The sequence below is a fragment of the Bolinopsis microptera genome, chromosome 9, assembly GCF_026151205.1.
Source record: "Bolinopsis microptera isolate Bmic1 chromosome 9, MBARI_Bmic_1.0, whole genome shotgun sequence".
NCBI lineage: Eukaryota > Metazoa > Ctenophora > Tentaculata > Lobata > Bolinopsidae > Bolinopsis > Bolinopsis microptera.
The window spans coordinates 15412054-15438007 of record NC_087080.1 but is presented as its reverse complement, the minus strand read 5'-3'; the positions used below and the strand labels follow the sequence as shown (position 1 = coordinate 15438007).

The window sequence follows — 25954 nt, the reverse complement described above, 5'->3', positions numbered from 1 at the left end:
GAGGGTACTCATAAATAAACAATACTAAATAATAACGCAACTTAAATGAACAAAGTAAGTGTTCGAACCTCCATTAAAGTGCCCGGAATTACTCCGTGTTGGTAAGGTTGGGGGAGGTCCCTCAGGGAACGCACCGTTAGCCGGCATTCCTTTCAACTCGAAATCTAAGGGAAATATAAGTTATGATTTATTGGCTTTTATATCTGGTTGATCAACAAATCGATCAGTAAACGTATTAATATTTTATAAATCTTGACACATTCGACCGTTCTTAAAATTGAAACTTGATGAATCAATCAAAATTTTATGACAAGTCCATCTCGCGAGAAATTAGGAAATTGACGCGATTTATTACTCCATAGTGTGTGAGGCATCTAACAAGTATATCCCTTACTGACACTTCCTCACAAAATACTTGATTTATTCGTCAAGAGATCCGCGCTTCGTATATCTTGTACCGTTTATTAAATAATTCTTGAGGAAAATAAATAATTTTCGAGGAAGTTTAAGTTAAGGGTGGGGAAGATGGGTAACAGCCGGTAACTATGCCGGTTATAGGGTGGACACTACTACACTAAACTTAGAGTGGACTACCGAGATGAGAAACCTAACTCTTTTTTCTCCTGTTAACTCCTTCCTTTCTGATTAAAATTGTGTAGTATTGATGCTTTTCATACAAACAAGTTAAACCAAATTCTTTATGTCATGTATCCTGGGTTTGGACAGGATATGCCCGCTTAAAATACTTCCATCGCGTTACATAACATAAGGTAGGTTATGGAACTGCTGGAGCAACGAGTGCCGAAGGCACGAGTTCCGACAGCTGTTCCATAACTTACTTATGGTACAGCACATCAAGATAGATAAGGCTACAATTTGCGACCAAAAAACCAAATTTGGACTTAATTAACAATTAAAAAAACACGTTTTTATATTTTCTTCCGTAACGCTGACCAATCAGAGACGATCCACGTGGCCTATAGCATGATCACTCTTGCGTGTCACGTGAAATATTTCCTCTATTTCATTGGATGCTTACTTGTGGGCACGTGTAAAACCGGTTTTTAGTTACTCAATAAGTTGTTTGTATACTCCAAACAACTTATTGAGTAACGCATTTTTTGGCAGATCTTTTAATTGAGTTTTGAGGTGAGATTGAGAGGATTAGCGTGCAAGGACCCGGTCCTATTTGATCTTTTTGTGCCAGGAATTTTCATTTTTTTTGATGTCTCATCACTTATGTCTCGTGACTACGCTCCTGTGTCTGGTCCTCTTAATTATGTCAGTTTCCGTTACACCTGCATCAAACAGTGTGTTGAACTGTTGATGGTGCTTGTTCTTAAAAAATGATTAGTCGCCTTAATTATTAGGAGTGAAAAAAGCACTTTATTTAAATCCGCTTTACCAGGTAGTTTTGATAAATAAAACTTGAATATATTTTCAAATTATTGTTGGTGATAATTTCCTGTTCAAATCTATGAAAGTAGTTCCTTTCCGATCTACTCTAATTTAAAACGTTTAAAATGATAGTTCATACTTGGCCCGTGCTGTTCTCTAGAACTATAAGTATTAAGTATGTGAATCTCACATAAATATTCAGAAAAACCGGTTTTACTCTGAGACGCTTGTGAATGGCCATTGCAGCAGAGTGCTGTGTCACGGGGGCATGTCTCGTGACTACGTCACTCGACTACCACGTGCTTGTGCCGTTCCATAATTCTCAATAAATGTAATAGATTTGTAGTGTTGTAATTAATTTAAAAACTAATTATAATACCAAATCGCCGCGCGCGCCCACTATCAGTTCATTCTAAAACTCACTGTATGCACGTGGAGGAAGTGGGGGAGGTGGAGCGGGTACATTCGGCAGCAACCGCAAACTGTACAGTTGGGAGAAAGTCAGGCGGTTCTTCGGCGGTAATGGTGGCGGTTCATCCGGCTCCTCATCCTCCAACCCGCTATCTGCATCACTTTCACTTTCACTATCACTGTCGTCAGTGTAATGGGAACTAGAGGACCGGTGTGATGTTACACTTCCCTCTACCTGAGAAGAGAAACTTGTTATTAGATGGCAAATGGCAATGGGGGTGATGCAACGTCAATTAATGTCAATTAATGTCAATTAATGTCAATTAATGTCAATTAATGTCAATTAATGTCAATGTCAGTTTTGCAAAATTTTGGAATACTGACATTAATTGACACGATATTTTTCGACCAGAGATTATGTAGTTCTACCATATTTTTAGCACTTTAGAACGTTTATATCATCAATTTATTCACTACTATCACATATGGAAATGTGAAATGTGAAAAAAATTCAGATCATACGGTTTCCCGAAATTTAATTTTCTTAAATGGGCGTGGCCATCCAAGGACGTGGTTCTCAACATCATCAGAACTTAAAACCCACATTAAACGAAATGCCTTCATGACATTTATATTTGAATAACGAATCTTAAACAGCTAACATTACTCCTTCATACTAAAAAAGCCGATTTTAGATATTTTACCTGTATAAGAAACCAATAAAATATGGGCGTGGCCGGTGGGGACCGAAGATGGAAGAGTTGGAAGCTGAAATTTTTTTTGGTGGTCTTTGAACCTAAGGATCAACAGATAAGAACATACTCATAATTATTCAAGGACATTTTGTTTTTTTGAACCGGTCTAACTTACATAGGTTAATTAACTAAACTTAATCATATGAGTAAACCACGGTGTTATTGCAAAGAACCATGACAAGGGTATCAGACCTATATTAATCTAAGAGACGAAACAAAACGAATCATCATACAACAAATTTTAAAATCCTGCGGCACGGGATCCTGTTGTTTTCCTACTCTGCCTCTCCTAAACCCCTCTCTCCTTCTCCTTTCTTCAGGTTTATTCTTCAATTTTTTAAATTAGATAGCAGATATATTTTCTTTCGAATGTAGTAATGGCATTATACATTATTTGGTATCGTATGTATGTTGTGTTTAGTGTTTGCTAACTAGGTATGTGCTATATATTTTGAAGAATTTTGAGGCTCACGACGTCTCGTCCCATGGGTTGAGTTGTAAGCTGAGTATATGTTCAAATCGCCTTACTTCGTACGATGAAACATCGACAGGTTTGCCTTAACCTTTGGGACGAGTGTTTGCCCACCGGGGATCCAAAAATATGATCACCATGAACATTACTTTGACACGTGAACTTATCAAACGACTGTAATGATTCCATTAAATTTTCTTAGTACATTTAACTAGTTTATAGTAGATACACACGATCACAGAATAGAAGAGCACAATTGGGCTCTTTGTTCTGCGACCGTGTTTCCTCGGTGGGCCGACAGGTTTTTGTTGTGTAGTAGTGCTGGGGAAAAAACACGCTTTAAATATCAATGAATGTAAATATTGTTAATTGACATTAGTGCCACAGTTTATGTGGTAAAAACAAATTTATGGTCAAACATTATATATCGTAGAAGGGCATGATTTACCCACATCACTAAGCATCTGGATGGATAATTAGCACACAAGGATAAACTGACCTTTAAACATGACCACCAGCAATATCATATAACCATAGCTCCAAAATAAATAAATTGCTCTACATAGAAACATCTGGCCTGATCTTATCACATTGTGGTCCCCTGGGGTTCGGTAAAGCCCTTACAGGCAACTGGGTCCTTTTACCAGCCACAATAAAATTAGTCATGCCAGTACTGTCATAAACTGTAACCAACTATTTAAAAATAAGATATCTTTTGCTAGAATTTTAAATTTTAAGCCATAGAGCAATCTTCTCAATTTTAAAATTTAAAAATAACATTTTACCCTAACTATGATGTGGTGGCATTTCATACTTAACTAAAATTCAACTTTGAAAGTCAATAGATTATTAGTCACAACAAAATTATAGTTTAAGACATCCATTTTGCATTGTGTTTCCAATATTAGAATTTATGATATGTATTGATTGAATAATTGGTAATAAATTTAACTTTTGTTTTATTAACTTTTGTTTTATTAGACGTGAATATCTTGAATATTTATCGAATAATGATAATCTCAAATTTCAAGACATATTAATGTCAATTAATGTCAATTAATGTCAATTAATGTCAATTAATGTCAATGTCAGTTTGGGGTTTTTATGGAATACTGACATTAATTGACGTTGCATTCCCCCCATGGCAATACCTAACCAATGATACCTAACGAAATAACATTCTCCCTCTAAATATGATATAATGATATTTACTGTTACAAGACACTCACCCAGATGCCTGTGTCCCTGCTGATACTGTAACTGAGTTGTCTGGAAGGGACAGGAGGAGGGGGTGCGGGGGTACCGCCCCCATGGTGGGACATGTTGTAGTCGTAACCTCGGTCTAATGAGGACGACATTGATGATCCTCTGCTCTCTCCGTTACCTAGTTATCAGATGAAAGCATTAAACAGTGCATTAAACGTTTATATATTGGACTTTTTGACCATCTCATGTCGCAAAAGTCAAGACAAATTTTATAAAACTTTTAAAATCGACTGGTGAAATTTGATCCACCGTTAAAGACAGATATCAGTATTTTGGTACCTCAAAAACATGCTTACCATTGTAATCGGCGAAGTGGCCGCTAGTACAGTATGTATGTGATTCAAACAAAGCCAGATTACTGAACTCTCCGCTGATATTACTACTCTGCGAGCCATATCTCGGAGGTAGAAGAGGCCTGAGAGGTGTTATCATTATTAGTTCAATTCGTGTTTAAACGATTAAACCATTAATTTCTCGAAGTCGAATCTTTGAATCAGGAGTATAATGATAAAACCGATTTGCTGAATAGCAGCATGCTAATCACAAATATCACTACTTTACTACATAAATGGTTGTCAAATAAATAATGTTTAAAATATCAGAGTTTTCAGAGGAAGTAAAGATGATAGTTTATACTAGATAACTCACCCTTTAACTCTAGGAGGAAGGGGTGGTGGCATTGCACCGTGTTTCTTCTCCAAACTTCCGTAGGCGGATTTCTTTCTCAGCATGGATGCAGCAGGAGGTGGAAGAGGCGGAGGAGCACCCTCGTTTACCAGAGAGTGGTGTGGAAGAGGCGCTCCCTCATTCAGGAGGGAGGGATGTGGAGGAGGCAGATCCGGAGCTTCGTCTTCCGGGATGCTGTCTGATGATACTGCACAAAGTGAAAGCTCCATTAGTGAATTAGTGAGACTTCGTGGGTACGTTATTCTAAGTTCCCTTTACTTGTCAAGATATAATATCTAGAAATCGATAAAGCATTTAGACGATATGAATGACATCTCAACGCGAGACATCATTAAATTAATGGTTTCTTCACAAATTTGGTCCTGAAAGAAACATAAAATACTCACGGATGGAATGTCTGTGATTGTATGGAGACCACCCAAGAGGCAGGGAGTCATTATAGGACTCTGAAGACTGGGAGCTGTAGTTACTGTATCTTGTATTACCCTGCATAAATACACCATTTTAGGGAGAGGGAGAGGGAGAGGGAGAGGGAGAGGGAGAGGGAGAGGGAGAGGGAGAGGGAGAGGGAGAGGGAGAGGGAGAGGGAGAGGGAGAGGGAGAGGGAGAGGGAGAGGGAGAGGGAGAGGGAGAGGGAGAGGGAGAGGGAGAGGGAGAGGGAGAGGGAGAGGGAGAGGGAGAGGGAGAGGGAGAGGGAGAGGGAGAGGGAGAGGGAGAGGGAGAGGGAGAGGGAGAGGGAGAGGGAGAGGGAGAGGGAGAGGGAGAGGGAGAGGGAGAGGGAGAGGGAGAGGGAGAGGGAGAGGGAGAGGGAGAGGGAGAGGGAGAGGGAGAGGGAGAGGGAGAGGGAGAGGGAGAGGGAGAGGGAGAGGGAGAGGGAGAGGGAGAGGGAGAGGGAGAGGGAGAGGGAGAGGGAGAGGGAGAGGGAGAGGGAGAGGGAGAGGGAGAGGGAGAGGGAGAGGGAGAGGGAGAGGGAGAGGGAGAGGGAGAGGGAGAGGGAGAGGGAGAGGGAGAGGGAGAGGGAGAGGGAGAGGGAGAGGGAGAGGGAGACCACCCAAGAGGTAGGGAGTCATTATAGGACTCTGAAGACTGGGAGCTGTAGTTACTGTATCTTGTATTACCCTGCATAAATACACCATTTTTAATGTTATTTTTATCTCTGTCATGTCGGAGAGTCGAGCCAATATAAGTTCTAGGATATCGGACGGTTTTAAAATATCGGTTGGTTGGCCCTTGGATCTAGAACAAATTAATGACGATGAAGGTGTTATCGATTACCTAGGACATTTTAGGTTTTCATTCAAGGTTTAACTTGATTTGATGACTTATCATTTTAACATTAAATTCTCGATCGTTCTATCATTGAAAACGTGACTTTTTATCTTATGGGCGAGTTAATATGGGAACATTCCGACATAGAAATACACTGAGATAAAAAGGGTCCCGAAATAGAAACATGCCATTTACGTGTGTCGTGAAAATAAGTAACGAATTTAACGAGAATAACTGCATTTACTCATGCCAGACCATGAAACTAACCTGAAACAGTGCGAAGTTCTCAGTGTTGGGAAGAGACCCATGCCCGGAGCTCTGTGATTGGAGCTCGTCCATGTCGTGCTGGAGGTTCATACCCCTGCAATTGTTAAACTGTGCGGCAAATCTCAGAAAATCTCTCCGACGAAACTTGGCGAAGTAAACCGAGCGAGACATGACTGCTCTCATGGTTTGTGAAACTATCGGTAGATCGGAACTACAACGTGTATCTAGTACCATGATGCCCAAGACAAGGATGGTAAGTAAGAAATAGATGGGATTTTGTGTGACTCTGGTAATGTCGGTATATAAATAACCGCTAGAACGACTAATGACGAGGAGGAGGAAGAGGAGGAGGAGGAGATATTGATTTCAACAACGTACCTGGAATCCGGGTGGTAGTTTTGTAGACAAATGGACATCATTTTCTGAAAATAGACAGCTGATTACACAGTGTGTCTAATGTCTATTACTTAGGACTAACTACAAATATAACATAAAACCAGTTACCAGACTAGATCTGTAACTAGTATCTATACTATATACTATATACATCTATATAGTCTGGGTAATCCCACACACTACAAATGAACACGTGTGACGTTGTGACGTCAGGATACGTCATCTCTGTCTAAATAAGGCCCAGGACAACCTACCACAGCCCCCCTGCTACATCATGGCTTATGTAAGGGGGATTTGTCTTCCTGTTTGGTGGGGAACAGTCCTGTCCTGAAGGTCAGAAGGTGGGGTGTAATGATGTGTATTTTAATAGGCGGGGGAGTGTGATACGGATATTATCTAGTTATTGGTAATGATCCGATACTTAATATGGGCTTGTGGGACGGTGAATTCTTGGGTAGGAATGTGTGGAATGTTGCTTGTTGTTGTTGTGTCAGGGAATGGAATGTGACGGGGATACCAACAATCCGAAGACACGCATAATACGTGTTTTGTAATCCGGAGGAAAATAATGGAAACGTGGAAAATTGGTAACAGTAGACAAAAAGTCAGACGAAAAGTGAATACACTCTGACAGGGCAAAGTACACAACAACCAATCAACAAGAACATAGTCTGCAGGTGCATAATTAATTTGTTACTTTGCGGTCACGTGGTCACATTAAATCGTCATTTCAATGGCTTCCCACTTAAATTGCCACAGAAGAACGGCACCAAACTGAGTTTGCTCTGTTCACAGGGTATGTGTAATGTTATGAAGCGATGTGGACGAACCCTCAATACAGTCTGACAAAACAGTTACAGTGCTAAACTAGAAACCTTTTGTAGTGAACAAAACAACAGTCTAAATCACTTGCGAAAAATAGCTGCTGAAAGTTGGTCAATTCTTAGAGTGAAGTAACGGGAGCTGTGCACTGAACAGACAGACAAGAGACAAATATTGAGAATATTGACAATTTTGACAAGCAGACATATTTATTAACAAACATTCATCTCTTTAAAAGACAGATATATATCCTCAACAACCACATATCTCAACAACAAGAAGCTCTTTTTAACAAACCAACAATAACCCATACAAATAACATTTCGTAGAATAAAAACTACAAACAACAATAATTAACACATGAAAAAGAGCAACTTAATAACTTGTTACGGCTCACAGCTTCGAAAGTTAATTATGTGGATATGAAGGAAGCCTACACGGAGTGTATCCACAAGATAAACAAAGATTCACGTGAGTTTTTGTGCAACGTTAAACAATTTTTAGAAAAATCTAGAACAAGGTCCTGTATATAACGAGAGAGAGAAGGAGAGAGAGAGAAGAAAAACGGACGGAAAGGTACTGCTGATAAAGTTTCTGTTAAAAGGCAGGGAGTAGGTTGATGATAAAGTTAACCTGAAAATTAGAGAAATGTGACACCGATAAATATACAAATTCTGACGCGAAGGTTTGATAAGTTATGTGCCAGTGTCCGGTTTTACTGTGAAAGTGCTTATACCGCCGCAGATAAAACCTGTGATTTTGTCATGAAAAAGTACGTTATCAATTTAAGGGGCACGAGCCTTGGTTTGTACGGGTTGGCACCGTCAGCAAATATTCCAAGAAAAATATTAAGTTTTAAAACGAATTTGAGGGTTTTCACTGCATGTTCTACGTTTCAATATGATTAAAGCCTTAACTTCTCACTCGAACAAAACGTGATAATTGCCCAAATAAAATCCTCCATTTCTCGTAATGTGTGAATACAAGATAACAATGGCCAATGTCTGATGATAATCATTGTAAATGGCTTTACGGTCTTATTGAGCTGCACAGAGCAGTCACCACACCTATTGTTACAAAACCAATATTTAGCTTCGAACCACAATGCTCTTAGCCCACAAGATCGCATTAGCAATGTCTAAGTACAACTAACATGTTCGATTGCTCTGCTTAACTTGAGTCAACAGTGAGTCAAACAATAAACTTTTCCCGCAATGTTTATAAATGATAATATAGAGTCTAGGCGTGGTAAGAATAGGCTAAACCTTCCTTCAATATAGGGAATATATTGCGTAAAAGGCTTTGTAAGGTTGATTCTGCTGGCCTTTTCAAATGATATAGTCAGTAAACTAAAAGTGACAGGTTATTAGCCTGAGCCTGAATGAAATGTGAAGTCAGGATTTGGCACTCTAAAATTTAGGCCTGGGCCGAAGCTGAAACAATATTTCATACTTGATCTACTGATAGAAATATCTGAACCATATCATACTAAACCACATACTATTTTAAATGTGTAACACAGAAGGTTTCTATAGAAAGTTTCTATGACATATATAAAATCTCCACAAATTTTGTTTCCAGAAAAAATAGTTGAATTAAGAATCTCCAACTTGCTGCCGTATGGCGGAGCCCCAAAGTTCTCGATTGCATTCAGATAGTTCTATTATTTCTCTTAGCATTGCTCATTATATCTCCCCTAAGTTTCACTCGTTTGTCATTTTGAGGCAAGCAAGTGACAGAAATTAAAAACGACGTCAATCATCAAATTTATATTATTATTATATTTGATTTCTTGATTCACCACCAAAGGGGGACTCGGCATTTTGGCAGAGTGACGCATATCCACAAACTGTCACTTGACCCTGTCTCGGTTATTTAATAAATAAGTGCATATTATTATATTAAGGCAGTAAAACTAGCGGGCTGCGATAAATTGTAACTTGCTATAACATTATGTTATTAATCAATCGTTTGAAATTGGAAACCGTTCGCTAGAGCTAGTTCTAGTTCTAATTATTTAATCAACAACCGGGTCTCTCTAGGTTTCTTCTGCTTTGAAGATGCAATTCCCTGAAGCCCTTAAGTTTAATCAATCTGTCATTTTGAAAATAAATCATAGTCGGATACCTCAGACCATTCCCCGAGAAAAGAACAACTATGTACTGCATACTGCATAGACTACTAGCCTAAGTGACCAGTGGCGTAACTTAGGGCCCCGCAGACCCCGCTGTGCGGGGGAGGGGGGGGGGGGGGGGGGCGCCGTATAAGGGGGGCGCAATTTTCCTAAATTTTAGGCCGTTTCACTAAAAAAACGCCTTATTTGTGTATTTTCCTGTCCAATTTAGCGTTCGGTGGACGCGAAAAAATATTTCGGGTACCTTTTTTGCTTCAGGGGGGTGCAAAAAGCTGTAGGGGGGGGGGGGCGAGAAAAAAAGTAACCGACCTTTTTTTTGTTTTTTTTTTTGTTTTTTTTTGTTTTTAGGGAGACAAAAAATTTTAGGGGGGGGGCACTGTGCGTCACTGAGCGGGGGGGGGCGCCAACAGGCAAAGTTACGCCACTGAGCCTAACACTACACTAGTGCTATCTTATGTCCGTTTTTCACATCCAACACACTTGGAATATATTCAGTCAATTTAATCGTGAAAGCTATCAAGTAAAGCAATTATCACACTCATTACACAGTAACTCTCATAAAGTGCTGTGAAATCCTTGTTATCAGTACTGCCAGCTATCAGTAGTAAATACACGCCAGCTATCAGTAGTAAATACACGCCAGCTATCAGTAGTAAATACACGCCAGCTATCAGTAGCAAATACACGCCAGCTATCAGTAGCAAATACACGCCAGCTATCAGTAGCAAATACACGCCAGCTATCAGTAGCAAATACACGCCAGCTATCAGTAGCAAATACACGCCAGCTATCAGTAGCAAATACACGCCAGCTATCAGTAGCAAATACACGCCAGCTATCAGTAGCAAATACACGCCAGCTATCAGTAGCAAATACACGCCAGCTATCAGTAGCAAATACAAGCTAGCTATCAGTAGCAAATACACGCCAATTCTGTACACCAAGCCAGTGTCTAACAATGTGCTGATGACATGCCCAGCTAATAAAGCTTTTATAGAAACCATTGCGCCATTCTATTCTAATATCCTTTATCGGACACATAATTCTTGTAAGTGGATCCGATTCCGCTGAGCAGTGATAACCGCTAACGTTCACAATGCGAACAGAGCTTGGTGTCAAAGCAGCTCATGCCGATTTAACACCTTATACAGACTATAAATCATCAAATCATTGTACCAGCACAATTCATCGCTATCGAAGCACATCTTTCGACCACCTGCCAGCCTTGAGAAGCGGCAAAGGAATCCACAAAACCTTAAAATATACGAGCGTGCGCGCTTCGATATAAATATGGGGTATGTCGCGCGTTACGTCAAGAATGGAATGTAGACCTATCGACGCCGCAGAGGTTTAACTTCGACAGTAGTCTTTAAAGTTTTCCTAATTACAAAAACTTCCCCGCCACTTTTACCTTACACATCTCCATTTTACAGATCCAAGAAAACATACGCAGTTCACAAAGCAGAAAGACAAACAGGGCAAGCCACTTGTAAAGACCGAATATAATTTGTCTTGGACCTGTTTGCAAATGTTGCAGCGGCAGCAGAAATTAAATTTAGACTGCTTAATAGAATAATTAAGTGACATAAACGTGGTTAAAATGTTACATAGCTGCTATATATACGAAATACCTAAAATTAGGAGCATCACACAAGGTAGATAAACTATGAAATAAAATTCCTAAATACCTGCTAATTGACATTCTTTAGAGGCATACCGTATATTTAATGAAATGGTCGGGGTAAATTTACTAATTCAGCAATATCTCGCCGTTTGTCTCGTTCCACTGTTTACAAGGTGTTATTTGTGATCTCACCCATCTTACACTATGCAGATTTGTGGACGGGTAAAGCACACCATTAATAAAACACGCCGACTAACACTAGAATACATTTTGCTTAAGTCACTACAATGACTTAATGACATATTTCTATGTGACAAAATATTTGAAAAATTAATCTTATGTGTAAACGGGTGGTGGGTGAACAAATTTGAGTTCTCAGTTTAGTTGGATTGATATGTTTAAACATTCTGCAGAAAGATATCTGCAATAATCTAATGTATAATTAGCCACTGTTAATTGAGTAGAAACAATACGTTCTATTCAAAATACCTTTCCGTCTGAAACTGGTAATTCGCACAAATCAGCGTTTTATATAAAACATTTGTTTTTGCCAATATTCCGACCAGAAAGAGTAATATGCCTTTGTTTTACACGTAACAGTATCACGTGCATTCCAAGGAAACAGGCATAAGAAATATGGCATGATCACAATTAAGCTCTTATTTTACAAGAATTAACATTGACGTCGAACAGACTTCTTCAACAGTCACATAACTCAGTCGATATTACACTTAACAAATCCTAATCTGGTGTAGTCCTGGAATTTCCTTTTTTTCGTTCTTTTCCTACGATTCCCAGCCTTATATGGCGTATCTACGTTTGACACTCACACCTATCACCACATTATTGATAACGTGTAATTGTCATAATATATTGTAAAGGATAAACGTCATAAATTCAGCAACTTTGACACTAACTCACAATGAAATCACTGGTCGTTGAATAGTACATATGATACAAGTTTTCTTCTTTACACGGACAGATATTAGATGTTGTGAAATAAGTGAACAGTGGAGTGAACAATAGATTGATAATGATTAAAAAAGACAACAGATTGATATAGAGTACACACAGGGCTGTACAGGCAGACAATGGTGTTTGACACGTGAGACTTGTATGGTGATTTGTGCATGCCTTTTAGCATGTTAGTGACACTAAAACACTGATCAGTTGAAGTGAGAAGATTGGAAATTAAATTGGAAATTTCATGGATTCCGCAGAGAAGTCTATTATGTAGAGTTTGCAATTGTGTGGATTCCTGATGCAAATAGAGCAGTTTGCAGTTTGGAGAGAGTGGAATGTTATGAAAATATCAGGTGATGTGCCGTTCCTTAAATAGAGAATTGTTCTTAATTTCTGACAGGTGACAACCAGCTCAGCTCCTGGGACCTTTATAATAATAATAACTAGAAATAATATGAGATTATGATTTTTATAGAGAAAAACAGAGAAGTCACTGACAGCGAACATATTTTTTGGCCTGGTTTATTTTATGCGACTCAATTTAGGAGCCATTTCGATTTTTCTGGCACGAAATAAACGTCACCATCCCACAAATTTCCTAGTCTATAGACTTAAGAACTGCTGGGGAAGCAAACCACACGTGTAATGGCAATTTACAGCGATTAACCAATCAGACCTTACAACGCATCTAAAAAAGTGCTTTACCTTCTCCGCAAACCTCAAGCCTATTATAAAACATGATTAAATTAGTAAATTACTTAATCAATTACCTGGATTAGCTGGGTAACTGGAGATACAAGAGCGCTTGGTTCAGTGTCGCTGGTTGCGTTTAACATAAATTGTCTGTTAGTCCACAACACTAACGTACTTAGTGCTTGATGTAATTCTGTTTGGCACTTGTCCAGTTCTGACCTGAAAATAAACTTCTGTAATGTTTTGCTATAATAAAGGTAAGAATAGAAGAATAATATATCCTTATAAAAGTCAAGTAGGATAAATGGTATTATCAGCTCATAAAAAACTGGACAATGCTGGGAATATTTTACTCTCCGACTTTACTAAACGTTTGTTCTAGAAAACAACGATAGTTATTTGGCATTGTTTCATTATTAGCTACTTAGCATTTACTCAGAACATCGAATTAAAATGAGGAATGTAATATATCTTTTGTTGTATTTTAATTTCTTTTTGATGTTTTTTAGTGTGCTCCTGAGGGCTAATGCTCCAAGAAAAGAATGCAGTACTAGCGTATCATTGAAATGTACAAGAAAGGCCGAAAAGAGTGCACATTATTTATGCCCACATTAATCTATTGGAGAATATCACTGCTCGCGAGCCAGGACATATCTTAGAACTTAAAAATAACCGCCCAACTCATATGATCACAGATAAACTTTGAGTAACCCTGCCTTCTAATTTCTATAAAAATATAAAAGCGCCTGTACTTTAACAGCACAGTATAACTCTACCTGCGATGACTTAATAACGTTTGTCTCGAACGGGATCGTACCTTTTTACCTTTTTACAGCGCAAATGTAAATAACAAATAATATACACAAGTTCTATCCCAATTCATTGCGGGAGAAAAGACAGAAAATAGTTCTAACCCATTCCTAAAGATGTGACTTGTACACAAACACTCATATCCTAACTAAGTTATTATATATATCGTACAAGAATGTTCTATACACACTAAGATTTAATATAAGCAAAGTTCTCGTAATGTCTATAAATACTACCGAAACAATTCCATCTCTTTCGCACCTGCTAGGACGCTATTAGGACACTATTAGCGTCGAGAGATAGCCAGCATAATAAATTGAGGTGTGACTCCAGAATAGCTCTTAATTGGTCTACATTAAATCTGTCACCTCGATTGGTCACGTGAGGGTGTGATGTCACTGTTTCCAGGGACCACACCCACATGTTTCATTGGTATACCCCGCAAAAACTTCAATTCCCTCATTCCTAAGCGCCATTCCTAAGCTTCTGCCTTCGAATTGGATCAACGTTCACAAATCACCGACAACAGCCCTGCATATTATTGCTTTACACGACCACAGCAGGTGTGACTTATCTTCATAATATCCACAAATTGCATTTTACCTGACTAAACTTTCCACACTCAAAGCTTCGCAAAGTCTCGCTACACTCAGACGAAAGACGAAAGTCGTAACAACTAGTACCAACTTTCGACTATCCAGCAGTGTTTAGCTGCCACAACATCCCAGGAGGTGCCTCAACACCAGAACTTTAAACCCTCCTCATAGTCACGTGATAGTCACGTGATAGTCACGTGATAGTCACGTGATAGTCACGTGATAGTTACGTGATAGTTACGTGATAGTCACGTGATAGTTACGTGATAGTCACGTGATAGTCACGTGATAGTTACGTGATAGTCACGTGATAGTCACGTGATAGTCACGTGATAGTCACGTGATATATCATCTCCCCTACCAATTTAACTCCGTATACTGGACAACTCCTCTAACACCACCCCGCCTACAGTACAGTACCACATGTTGGTCGCTAAACAAAACCCTGACTTCTGCTGAGAAGTTAAACTTCCTGGTGGGAACCAGTTACCTCTAACAGTGTACTGAAATATCCCAGCCAAGAATCTGCGGTAAAGTGCCCAGAAAGATGAGATAAAGTATCGAGGAAGCAGGTTTTAACCCGGTCACTAACTCCCAGACATTTTACCAGTTCCAGGTCTCGCTTCAGAGAGAGAGAGAGAGAGAGGAAGAGAGAGAGAGAGAGAGAGAGAGAGAGAGAGAGAGAGAGAGAGAGAGAGAGATATATTCCCAGTTCCAGGTCTCGCTTCAACCCCCTCAATATACAGGGTATATAATATTAGAGACCTTCCTACAACAGCTCCTTATATACTTCCCTACACCATGGCATAGACTGGAACGGTCCTGATACTGACCATTCTTTGAGTCTACCAGGTTAATTTACACAAACACGTGACAGTGGTGGGTTTAGGAGGTGGTTTTTCGTTTTGAGGAGACGGTATTCTGGTTCTTCTTGGGAAGAGCACATCTCGGTCACACGCAACAATTCCAGTGACAAGGTGACGATATGAATTAGTGTCCGGTCTGTTGTGTACGCATACCGAAACACTGCGCCAAATAACAGCGTTATTTTCCCTTCCCATTGAGACCTCCCCTTCTGTGAGTATATGATAAGATTTACTGGCTGTCAAACATCTGATCACGTGATCACGTGATCACGTGACAGTTGCTATTTCATTAGAGAGAGTACCCTGATTTACAATCTAAATTTTAGAGAAAAGGCGGTGTAAGTTCGGGCAACGCCACTTGGGAGGGAGGTATTAGGGTTTGGGTTGTTTATTACACTCTTTATTATCGGTTGATGGCGGCTAATTAGCAAGTCACTCGAGATACCAGGTCCATGTCATTCAAGAAGGGGTCTGGGTATTTAAGAATGTGCTTTTGTTAAATCGGTTGTAAGGATGACAACAAGAGGGCCGGGAAATTCACAGTTTTATGGTAATTTTGTAATTTATTTTTTAAACACCAGAGCTAATCTGATCATTTCTAAGTCTCGTCTTTTTTACTTTAAATTTGGATTTTGGAATGCATGTTATCGTATGTGTTTTAAAACCCAATTCTTTTAGACTAGATTTAAGAAAGTTTTAGGAAGATGATGATTCAGATCTTTATTTTAGTATTAAAACAATAAAGTAATGTTTACAGTTAGAGGCTAATCACATTCCAAGATGTCAGATATCTCGAATTCTTCGCATATTTCAGTCAACTTTCACAACCAATTCTGAATAATCAGTAATTTGCTTTCCCACCATTGTTACAATTCACGAATCGTTATTCTCATCAAGGGTTGCTGTTTCAGAGAAAATCAATCTTGCAGTCTAAATACCATCTTCGGAACTTCACATTTTAAAATATATTTCTCACATACAAACCAGCGAGAGAGAGTGAGAGAGAGAGAGAGAGAGAGAGAGAGAGAGAGAGAGAGAGAGAGAGAGAGAGAGAGAGAGAGAGAGAGAGAGAGAGAGAGAGAGAGAGAGAGAGAGAGAGAGAGAGAGAGAGAGAGAGAGAGAGAGTGAGAGAGAGAGAGAGAGAGAGAGAGAGAGAGAGAGAGAGAGAGAGAGAGAGAGAGAGAGAGTGAGAGAGAGAGAGAGAGAGAGAGAGAGAGAGAGAGAGAGAGAGAGAGAGAGAGAGAGAGAGAGAGAGAGAGAGAGAGAGAGAGAGGAGAGAGAGAGAGAGTGAGAGAGAGAGAGAGAGAGAGAGAGAGAGAGAGAGAGAGAGAGAGAGATATTATTCTTATCTACTCAACCCCAGAATATGTTATGAGCCCACTAAGTCACACACTAGAACTAGGGGTGAACTGTATCAAATCTGATCTCCAGCCAAGTAATAATACCACTGTGTCCCTGCTAGCTATACTTTCCCACCTGTTTGTACTTAAATACAGATCTTTGAAAAGATCTTAAATATCAAATATCATTATGATATTTCCAGACAACACAGGCCGATTAAGTGCAAGCTGAACAGTTAAGTAACATTTAGAAGGAGCAGTGATTCTAACTGATCTCCCCCTCTCGTGCGTCTACACCATCCCTCAAATCTCTCAAATACCTATTAAGCGCTTATCATGTCCCGGCAAGTTCTCCAGAACAAAGACACCACTCAGTACACTGTAGATATACATAGAGTGAGACAACACTGTAGATATACATAAAGTGAGACAATGACGGAATGTTTCGGGACCTCCTCAACAATAACTGATAGTACAGGATAATGCATATTCAGCACCTCACCGAAAGTTAACAAAGACCGTATATCGAGTACGCTGGAGGCTGCAAACAATGATCTGCATCCTGCACAAGCCATTCATTACAATTCACAACCCTCTCTCTCTCTCTCTCTCTCTCTCTCTCTCTCTCTGCTCGGTTATTATTGGACTTCAGTGTTTCTGGCTACTTGCCAATTTAGGAGATGTTGCGTGTACAGTAGATAATAGATACAGCGCGGCGGTACAGCTATGTTAGAAACTGGTGGATCTGAATTTTGTAATTAACTGGTTCACTGTATGAATACCGATCTCTATAATTCTCCATAACAATTAACTCTTAAAGATACAAAATTAGAAGACCATGTAAAGTTGAGAAATATGGTTTACTAAAGCTGCTTAGTAAGGAAGTTTGCTGAACCTTTGTTTGAGTGGATCAATAAGGATGAAGGATCAGGTTGATCTAGAATTGCCCACAACATACCACAAACTTATATATTATTATAACTATAACCTTAACAGCGCTGAAATTCCTCTTGGCGACGTATGTTGAGACTCAATTGAGAGTCAAAAATGCTTCATTTCTAAACCGAGAAAACTACCGGATACAGGTTTCCGGATTGCCCATGGGAATGAATTCCTGAGTTCCTGGCCAGTTAGAACCAGTGCGGCAGTGCATTCAAATTGTTTCATTTCCCGGCATAACTCTTTTAGGCTGTGGCTCAAGTGGTCCTATTAATCGCTAATATGGTAATACTAATTGATACATTAAATTGTCATGAAGTTTTACGAGCAATTTATCCGTTTCCGCCGGTTCCTTTACTTCGTTAACAACAGCACTTCCTTACTCCATTTATCCTCGTGCCTTGTAAATTTGTGAAAATTTACATAACACACACGTATTTATGAGCATTATATGCATTTTATACGCCCGGAATATTTCATGAATTTAACAGTATAATATTTAGACACGCAGAGTTAACACAATAATATCTCCGACTACACTGCCGTCTACATCTCTCTCTCTCTCTCTCTCTCTCTCTCTCTCTCTCTCTCTCTCTCTCTCTCTCTCTCTCTCTCTCTCTCTCTCTCTCTCTCTCTCTCTCTCTCTCTCTCTCTCTCTCTCTCTCTCTCTCTCTCTCTCTCTCTCTCTCTCTCTCTCTCTCTCTCTCTCTCTCTCTCTCTCTCTCTCTCTCTCTCTCTCTCTCTCTCTCTCTCTCTCTCTCTCTCTCTCTCTCTCTCTCTCTCTCTCTCTCTCTCTCTCTCTCTCTCTCTCTCTCTCTCTCTCTATCTATCTCTCTCTCTCTCTCTCTCTCTCTATCTATCTCTCTCTCTCTCTCTCTCTCTCTCTCTCTCTCTCTCTCTCTCTCTCTCTCTCTCTCTCTCTCTATATCTATCTCTCTCTCTCTCTCTCTCTCTCGATCCCGGACTTGCAGACTATTCTGAGCACCACTCCTCACCTCACCCCGAGTTCAAGACGCGCTTAACCGTACTAATTATCCTGACTAATTGTACTAATTGTACTAATTGTATTAACGACCGTACTACTTTTACCGTTGCTAGTGTTACGTCATCCTGTCTATTGTTTATCTTTATTTAACTGTACTAATAATGATCGGTGTTGTAAAGAGACCAGCTTATATTATCAGTACATTTCATCACTATACTGAGATCTGCCAACTTCACCGAGCAAGGGGGTGGCTGCTAGGGGTGGGGTGGCGACTAAACAAGTTGCTTTACATTAGTAAACACGTTGCTTTACATTAGTAAACACGTTGCTTTACATTAGTAAACACGTTGCTTTACATTAGTAAACACGTTGCTTTACATTAGTAAACACGTTGCTTTACATTAGTAAACACGTTGCTTTACATTAGTAAACACGTTGCTTTACATTAGTAAACACGTTGCTTTACATTAGTAAAGACGTTGCTTTACATTAGTAAACACGTTGCTTTACATTAGTAAACACGTTGCTTTACATTAGTAAACACGTTGCTTTACATAGGTAAACACGTTGCTTTACATTAGTAAACACGTTGCTTTACATTAGTAAACACGTTGCTTACTATAAAGAGTTTACACAGCTCGTAATATACCGATCATTGTACAGTATAATATACTAACTACCGGCACATATTATATACATGGTGGCAGACTATGAGGGCCAAAACTAGCTTTACACCAGAATGACGCGAACTCCGCCCTTTCTCCGAGCTGACAGTAATTATACTTACTCTTAGTGCTGCTGTGAACTACACGGTACAGTTAGTTTTGGTCCATAAAGCTAGTCTCAACCCGGTATTAAATATAATTTACAGATGAACGGCTCTAGAACAACCACTGCCTGGAGGGATTGTCTGAAGTAATTACATGCTATCCAGATACTGAAATTGTGTGTACTTGTGTAGGTAATATCTCATTTCTCTCTCTCTCTGGCTGTATATTACCAGGTGAAACAGCCCGGAAATGTGATCTCCTGTGCAGTAGTAGCCGTCACTAAACCCAGTCTCACTAAACACTCTAACAAACTCTGTGTAGACAAGTCAATGTTCTGCCGCTCTCTTCTCTGTAGCTCAGGGTAGTACTAGTATTTCTTGTGGGAAGTGATTAGCTAAACCATATTGACGCAGCACAGGAATTTGGCGGACTAACTCAACACACTTGTGGTTAATAATAATGTGTATTCTCAACTTTATTTAGGATATATTATGTTATTTAGGATATATTATTATGTTGATTACTGGATGGTAGCCGGCTGGGGGACATGTATGACTGGCTAAATGTACGGGTATGTGACACACGCTCCTTAGAAGCAAGAGTTGCCCGGGTAAATCTACATTAACCAATACTGAGCACATCTTAATTCTGGGATTTTACTGCGTTTAATGTGTATAATAATGAGTTAGTCTGGACTGGATAGTTAAAGAAGATTGGTGCACGATTAAGCGATTAAGAAAAGAGGCTTTTATTATATTAAAATTAACTGGGTTTTATATCAGCTGCTTTCACCAGATAGTTAACTTACAGAGGCGCGCTAAACCCAACAAACTAAACCAAAAAATAACTTTTTTTAAAACATGTGCCATAATATAATGTGCCATAATATAATGTGCCATAATATAATGTGCCATAATATAATGTGCCATAATAATATGCCATAACTAAAACTCACAGAGAGGATATCCCCCTAGGAAGGGTAGCACGAAGCTGCTCCGCATTATCCATTGTATCCCTCACGCCCAGGATCACCTCGTGTACCGTCTGTAACATGGAGAGAGCGGGGGTGGGTTGGTCGGAGGTGGTCCCGCTCAGCTTGTAGCTCTCTGCTAGATCTGCGGGGGAGGGGGCTGTTAGTGGGGCGGTGGTTTTAGGGGTGGTTGGAGCGAGGAAGTCAGATCATGGAAATTATTAAATTGTATCTTCTGTTCTGTATTCTGTATTCTGTCTTTTACTTAATGTTAATGAAGATTTCAGTGAAAAATTACTGAAAATATAGACGGCGGTTTGGATTAATTTTGGAGCTAATTTTTTATGAAACCTCTATTTTTGAGGTGAAAATTGGTGAAAAATTTGAGTATGCAACTGTGGGATCAATTGAAGGGATATTTTTGAATTGTACATGATAATATCAGTTTGAAGTTCTAAAGTTCTTCCCGGTTTCAAAACAAACAAAACAGGTTATAAAAGTATAAAGGGACCAAAACTTCTGATTGATAAATTTTTCTGTCATCACAGTTTCATCGGGATCATATTCGATAACTTGTTAATATAGTAGTGTTGAAGTTTTAAAATACTTTAAGCACTAGACTGAGTTATCAAGCTGAGAGAACTAAAAATCTTCATCATTAACAAGATATTATTAAATCAGCCGTAGTTGTAATCCGAAATTTGTATCGTGTTTTAATTGCGGTCGTGCGAAGGAAGAGGTGGTTTTAGGAGATGACTATAGAACCGAAACAATACCTTTACACGTGGGCCTAGTGGGGAGAACGACGATCGCAACAGATTGGTGTTGAATTAATTAATAATTTTTCTATAACTAAGCTTATTTTGGATATCTTCGTTGAACTTCATTGTTACAATTTTGTAATACACGTTCCATCTTTCTTTAGAAAACAACACGTTTGGTTGTCCCCCGAAGATAGCATCTTGATTAGTTATCGAGGAGAGCTTTACCGTTGTAATGAGAGTAACAGTTACGGAAATGCGGTGGACATGTTGATGTCTCCGGTATGATCATTTCTTTCCAATTGATTCCTTTAGACTAAACTTGAAAAACGCGTTGATTATTAAAACGAGGCAAATACTAAAACAGCAGTTCCATCAAGTTGATCTGGAAGGTAGCCGAAGCAACAGAACTAACAGTTCCACAGCTAACAAAACGAACCCCTAACAAACTACAAAAACGACAAGGACACTGTATGATATAAAATCTCCAACACTGAATAGCATAAAAGAGCACTGTTGCAAAAGTTTACAACACATTCGATATAATAATATCTCCTACGTTCTGAATTTCCCGAATAACATAAAACGGGACAGGTTACAAAGTTACAAGGTAACATGTGTCACAAGGTAACATTATGTGTTACAAGGTAACAAGTGTGACAAGGTAACAAGTGTTACGGAGCTCAAAACCAACACGCACAAGGCTCACACAGTTAAAAGTCGGGCGTACGACAAACGTCTGTCACAAACAGAACGTCTAGAAGCTGGAGTCACTCACTCTCTCTCTCTCACTCTCTCTCTCTCTCCAACTCAACTTGTTACATATTTGATTATATTGAGAGAGATAAAGTTAAACTCCTCTCAGGTATCACCCAAATCAGCCGGTGTAATTTGACAGCGGCAGGGATCTAAAACCAGGGGGAGACTGCTAAACGCAGGGAGACTACTAAACCCGGGGGGAGAGAGAGAGGGAGAGACAGAGAGGGAGAGAGAGAGAGAGAGAGGGCTGTACATTTGCAGGATGTGTAGGCTATATATGATTTTGTAGGGATTACAAAATTGTAGTTGTAGACACGTTGAGTAGATTATGGTTGCAGGTTGGTTAGGTTTAGTCTATGACCTTTGGTTTTTGGGTCCTGACGATGTCATATAGACCGACAATGTGTCTGTTATTCTCATTGTCTTGCTCTGTATAATAATTTACATCTAGTACAGACTTGTCATGATTTAAGAAGCCCTATCTTCAGTTTTCCGGGATCTTGACTGTTTTTACACGAGTGGAGAGCTGACGTGGTAAAACCAGTCATTCACACTATACTGACTACTCATCACTCAAGATTATTAAAATAATACGCAACTTTATCAGAAAAGTAGCAAATCTGTTAAACGAACTGTAACAAACATCAACGAGTTCAACTCAACATATTATGACGGGCACTTACTACAAACATATACCATGACAGATATCATAACATATAATAATAATATCCCATCACATGATACATATCTGGTTGTGTAATAACATATTATTATATATATTCTGCCACACACTGCCAGAAATCTTACAACACAAGTTTCAGAGGAATTTCAGGGAATTAAACGAGTGGATGGGAGATAAGAGTGGAGATATGGGAAGGGAGGCCGGATGTAAGTAGGCTCTTATCCTCCAGAGTTACTACTAAAACGGTTCGTGTAATTCAGGGCTTAGTTCCCTACCTCCTACCTGAAAACTGATACTAACTGTCTATCTAATTATGTGGTTTATACGATCAGTGGTGTTTATTAATTTCTGATTAAATTGTTGATTAGTAAGCCAGCCTGATTTCTTGTTCTGTTCCGGTTGGAAATCATGAGGTCACACGTGGGTGAGTCTGGGAGAAGTAGATCTAATGAACATCGGTTCCTTTTACAATTACGTAAGTGATGAGTGGCATGTGTCACGTGGTGTGATGCATGTTGATAAGATCGAGTTAAACAGGTGTCTCTTGCTGGTGTCAGTCTAACAGAATCAGTCATTCAGTCAGCCCCACGTACTTGCGACATGTTTCCAGTCTCCAGCTCGCATTTTTTATATGTTTCCAGCCCCCCTGCTCACATTTCTGACATATTTCAGCCCAAACATCTCACTATTTCTAAGATATTTCCAGCCATTTCACCCCACCGCGCACGCCCATTGAAATTGGGGGAAAATTGTTGATTACACACCAGCACGATTGGTGATGACATAATTGTGAAATTATTAGAGTTTAATTAACCGTATCCAGACTAATTATATAATTATATAATTGAGTTATTATCTCACCTTGTTGAAGAAGGTAGGCAAGGACTTTGTATGAAGACATTTCTATTTTAGCTGACTTAAAAGGGTGAAAGCGTTAATTGAATCAATTGAATCTGACAATTTAAAAGACATTGATGGAAAATTCCGAAGGCGATTGGTCTGGGGCCTGAAAAATGATACAACAAAGTTGATCAAATATATTGATCAAATATTCTTAAACAACAAAGCAAAATGACATAAGCAGCATCAATGCAAACAAAACAACTGAGAAAAACTGCTAAAAACACTTTTACTAAGACTATTGCCGACAATAATAATGTTGTCAAGCAATTATTTAGTTGGGGTACCTAGTACGGCGAGCTGAAACTGCCAACACCCAAATTAGGGCCTCATCACAACTTTCACAAGTATTCTGGTAACCTGGTAACAGCTGTTATGGTAACTGTTCTGGTAACCTGGTAACTGTACGGTAAGGCTCTAATTTAGCAACTAATGACTAAACTAGTGCAATTTCGGGAAAATGTTTTTTAAACAAAATTGAGTATACCGGTACCGTGAAAAGTTAAATATTTGTTTTTAACAGATGAACTGGTCGGTTGATGACTCGTGTCTCCTGAAGCTTTCCAGACGGATTACCGCCAAATTTAGACCAGAGCTACTGGCACATTGGTCAGTTCTAATTGTTTGAATGCAGGGTACGGTTTGCAGTTTGAAGTTTTCGGCGCTGATTACGAAGTTTAAGTCGGTTTAGATCAGACCGTGAGTCCCCAGTTAAGTGTGTTTTATAGTTGTGATGTCGCACTGGAGGGTTCTAGAATAATTAACAGCCTTTCTGGCACGTCTTAATGAGGTGAAGGAGGTGCTAATTTGATACAATAAACTAAAAACATGCAGATGGATGGCCATGGAAGAGAACTGAGTTATTTCAAGAAGATGAAATCAAACTTCTGCAAGAATTAAACCGATGATTGAACTTATTGCAACATTTGATTTACTGAGTACTGACCCTTATAAGTCTCAGACCATCGCCCAATTTTCGAGTGTAGGAGTCAACATAACCACTAACTACAACAATGAAGATTGAAAAGCTCAATAACTCAGATCGTCTCCTTCAAATGAAGTCAGTTTATAACTTTAAAATCTTCCCACCAAGCAAGCCCTACATCATCTATATTTGACAAGCTATTTAAAATCCAGGCTTCAAATCGTTAAAACACTTGAAACTCGCCGGCTCTCTTAAATGGATCCTCTGGGAAACTTTTGAACTATTTGAAATGTCTTATTAACCTCTTCATGTTAACAGTAGAAAACTGACATTAACCATCAAGTGCCAATTACTGAGAATTACCTCTAAGCATGTTAAATACCATGTCAGAATCACTACATACTATGCGTCATATGATTTAACACTTTATACATGCTATTAATATATCGCAGCAAAAACATACGATAACATACAATAATAATCGGGAAAACTCTGCCAAGAAGTTATGCTACTTGTAGTTAAAAGTGCTGAACTTGACTATCTTTTTTTAAAGTTGATAAATACCAAGAGATTGGGGAACGAGCCAAAAGTAAGTCGGTTCTTCAAAAGTAAGATTTTTTCACTATTCCCTGTATTACATGTCTAGATTTTGTTTAAAACTGTCTAAAAATAATTTGGCCGCTTCAAATACAGGAGAGGTACTTCAGCAGAATATACGTTTACGACCATCATAGAGATTCAACACTATGAAAACTACACTAAGATCAAATACAGAGCTCAACTACAAAACTAAAAACAGGATTTTCAAAGTAAGCTGAGATTAACAAAACAGGAAGGAGGATAGAATTGCAAACATGATAGCAGACAGCAAAAAAAGTGAGGTCACGACAAAAAGTGGTTGACAACAACCACACCTCAGTACGAACAGCCACACAAACCATACAAAGACTGAGTAGAGGACAGCTTACTCGCGCAAATTTCTAATTAAAAAGTTAAAATAAATGCACTCTGTCAAAAAGTTAAAATTTCCCCAGACAGCTGTAGCGCGAGCAGCGCAAATAATATCACCGCCGGAACTATCCCCAGCTTGCATTTTCCAGATCGTGAACAGAGGTAGCTGTTGAAGGTCAGAAGCTTCTGTTTTGCTGTAAACTTTTTAAACTGCATGCTTAAGATGCTTTAAAAGATGGTTAGTGCTTTAGTAGTAGTACTGGAATGTTTTAACTTGCTTCTCAGCTACTTCACGCCACCGTTTCAAGAACTGATATCAAACTGTGACAGGAGAATATTTTCAAATGGGAGTTTACCGCTGTAAATACATGATATGCTTACATGTCCACACCGCTCCTAGAAGCAGAACAAATGGTGTACTTTCAACCAGCTAGATCACAATAAAGGAGCACCTCTGGAAACAACAAAACAATTTGTACACCAACGATCAAATTAAAACCCTCATTATATAGCGCTACACTGGAAGGTGCTAAAACCACAAAA

At 39.1% G+C, this 25954-nt stretch overlaps 3 protein-coding genes across 4 annotated transcripts in view; 2 read left to right on the top strand and 1 right to left on the bottom strand.

The window, feature by feature from the left end:
- Nucleotides 1-25954, top strand: part of LOC134820374 (large ribosomal subunit protein eL33-like) — a 95599-nt gene that overhangs the window by 33334 nt on the left and 36311 nt on the right. The window lies entirely within an intron of this gene.
- Nucleotides 1-25954, top strand: part of LOC134820373 (dihydropteridine reductase-like) — a 95140-nt gene that overhangs the window by 33328 nt on the left and 35858 nt on the right. The gene's annotated exons all lie outside the window — the stretch shown is intronic.
- The window catches only part of LOC134820370 (guanine nucleotide-releasing factor 2-like), a 53235-nt gene that overhangs the window by 12206 nt on the left and 15075 nt on the right, over nucleotides 1-25954 (bottom strand). The window contains exons 1-11 of one of the 2 annotated variants that reach the window (XM_063830738.1): nucleotides 21423-21517; nucleotides 20419-20578; nucleotides 13235-13376; nucleotides 6904-6947; nucleotides 6526-6619; nucleotides 5376-5475; nucleotides 4951-5176; nucleotides 4599-4717; nucleotides 4266-4420; nucleotides 1822-2044; nucleotides 69-164 (exon numbers count right to left, since the gene is read on the bottom strand). In XM_063830738.1, the coding sequence (XP_063686808.1) occupies nucleotides 69-164; nucleotides 1822-2044; nucleotides 4266-4420; nucleotides 4599-4717; nucleotides 4951-5176; nucleotides 5376-5475; nucleotides 6526-6619; nucleotides 6904-6947; nucleotides 13235-13376; nucleotides 20419-20578; nucleotides 21423-21486 (1423 nt within the window). In that variant the 5' untranslated portion in view covers nucleotides 21487-21517. Of the gene's footprint in view, nucleotides 1-68; nucleotides 165-1821; nucleotides 2045-4265; nucleotides 4421-4598; nucleotides 4718-4950; nucleotides 5177-5375; nucleotides 5476-6525; nucleotides 6620-6903; nucleotides 6948-13234; nucleotides 13377-20418; nucleotides 20579-21422; nucleotides 21518-25954 lie in introns of those variants that run through there. The other variant, XM_063830736.1, reaches the window with a different exon arrangement.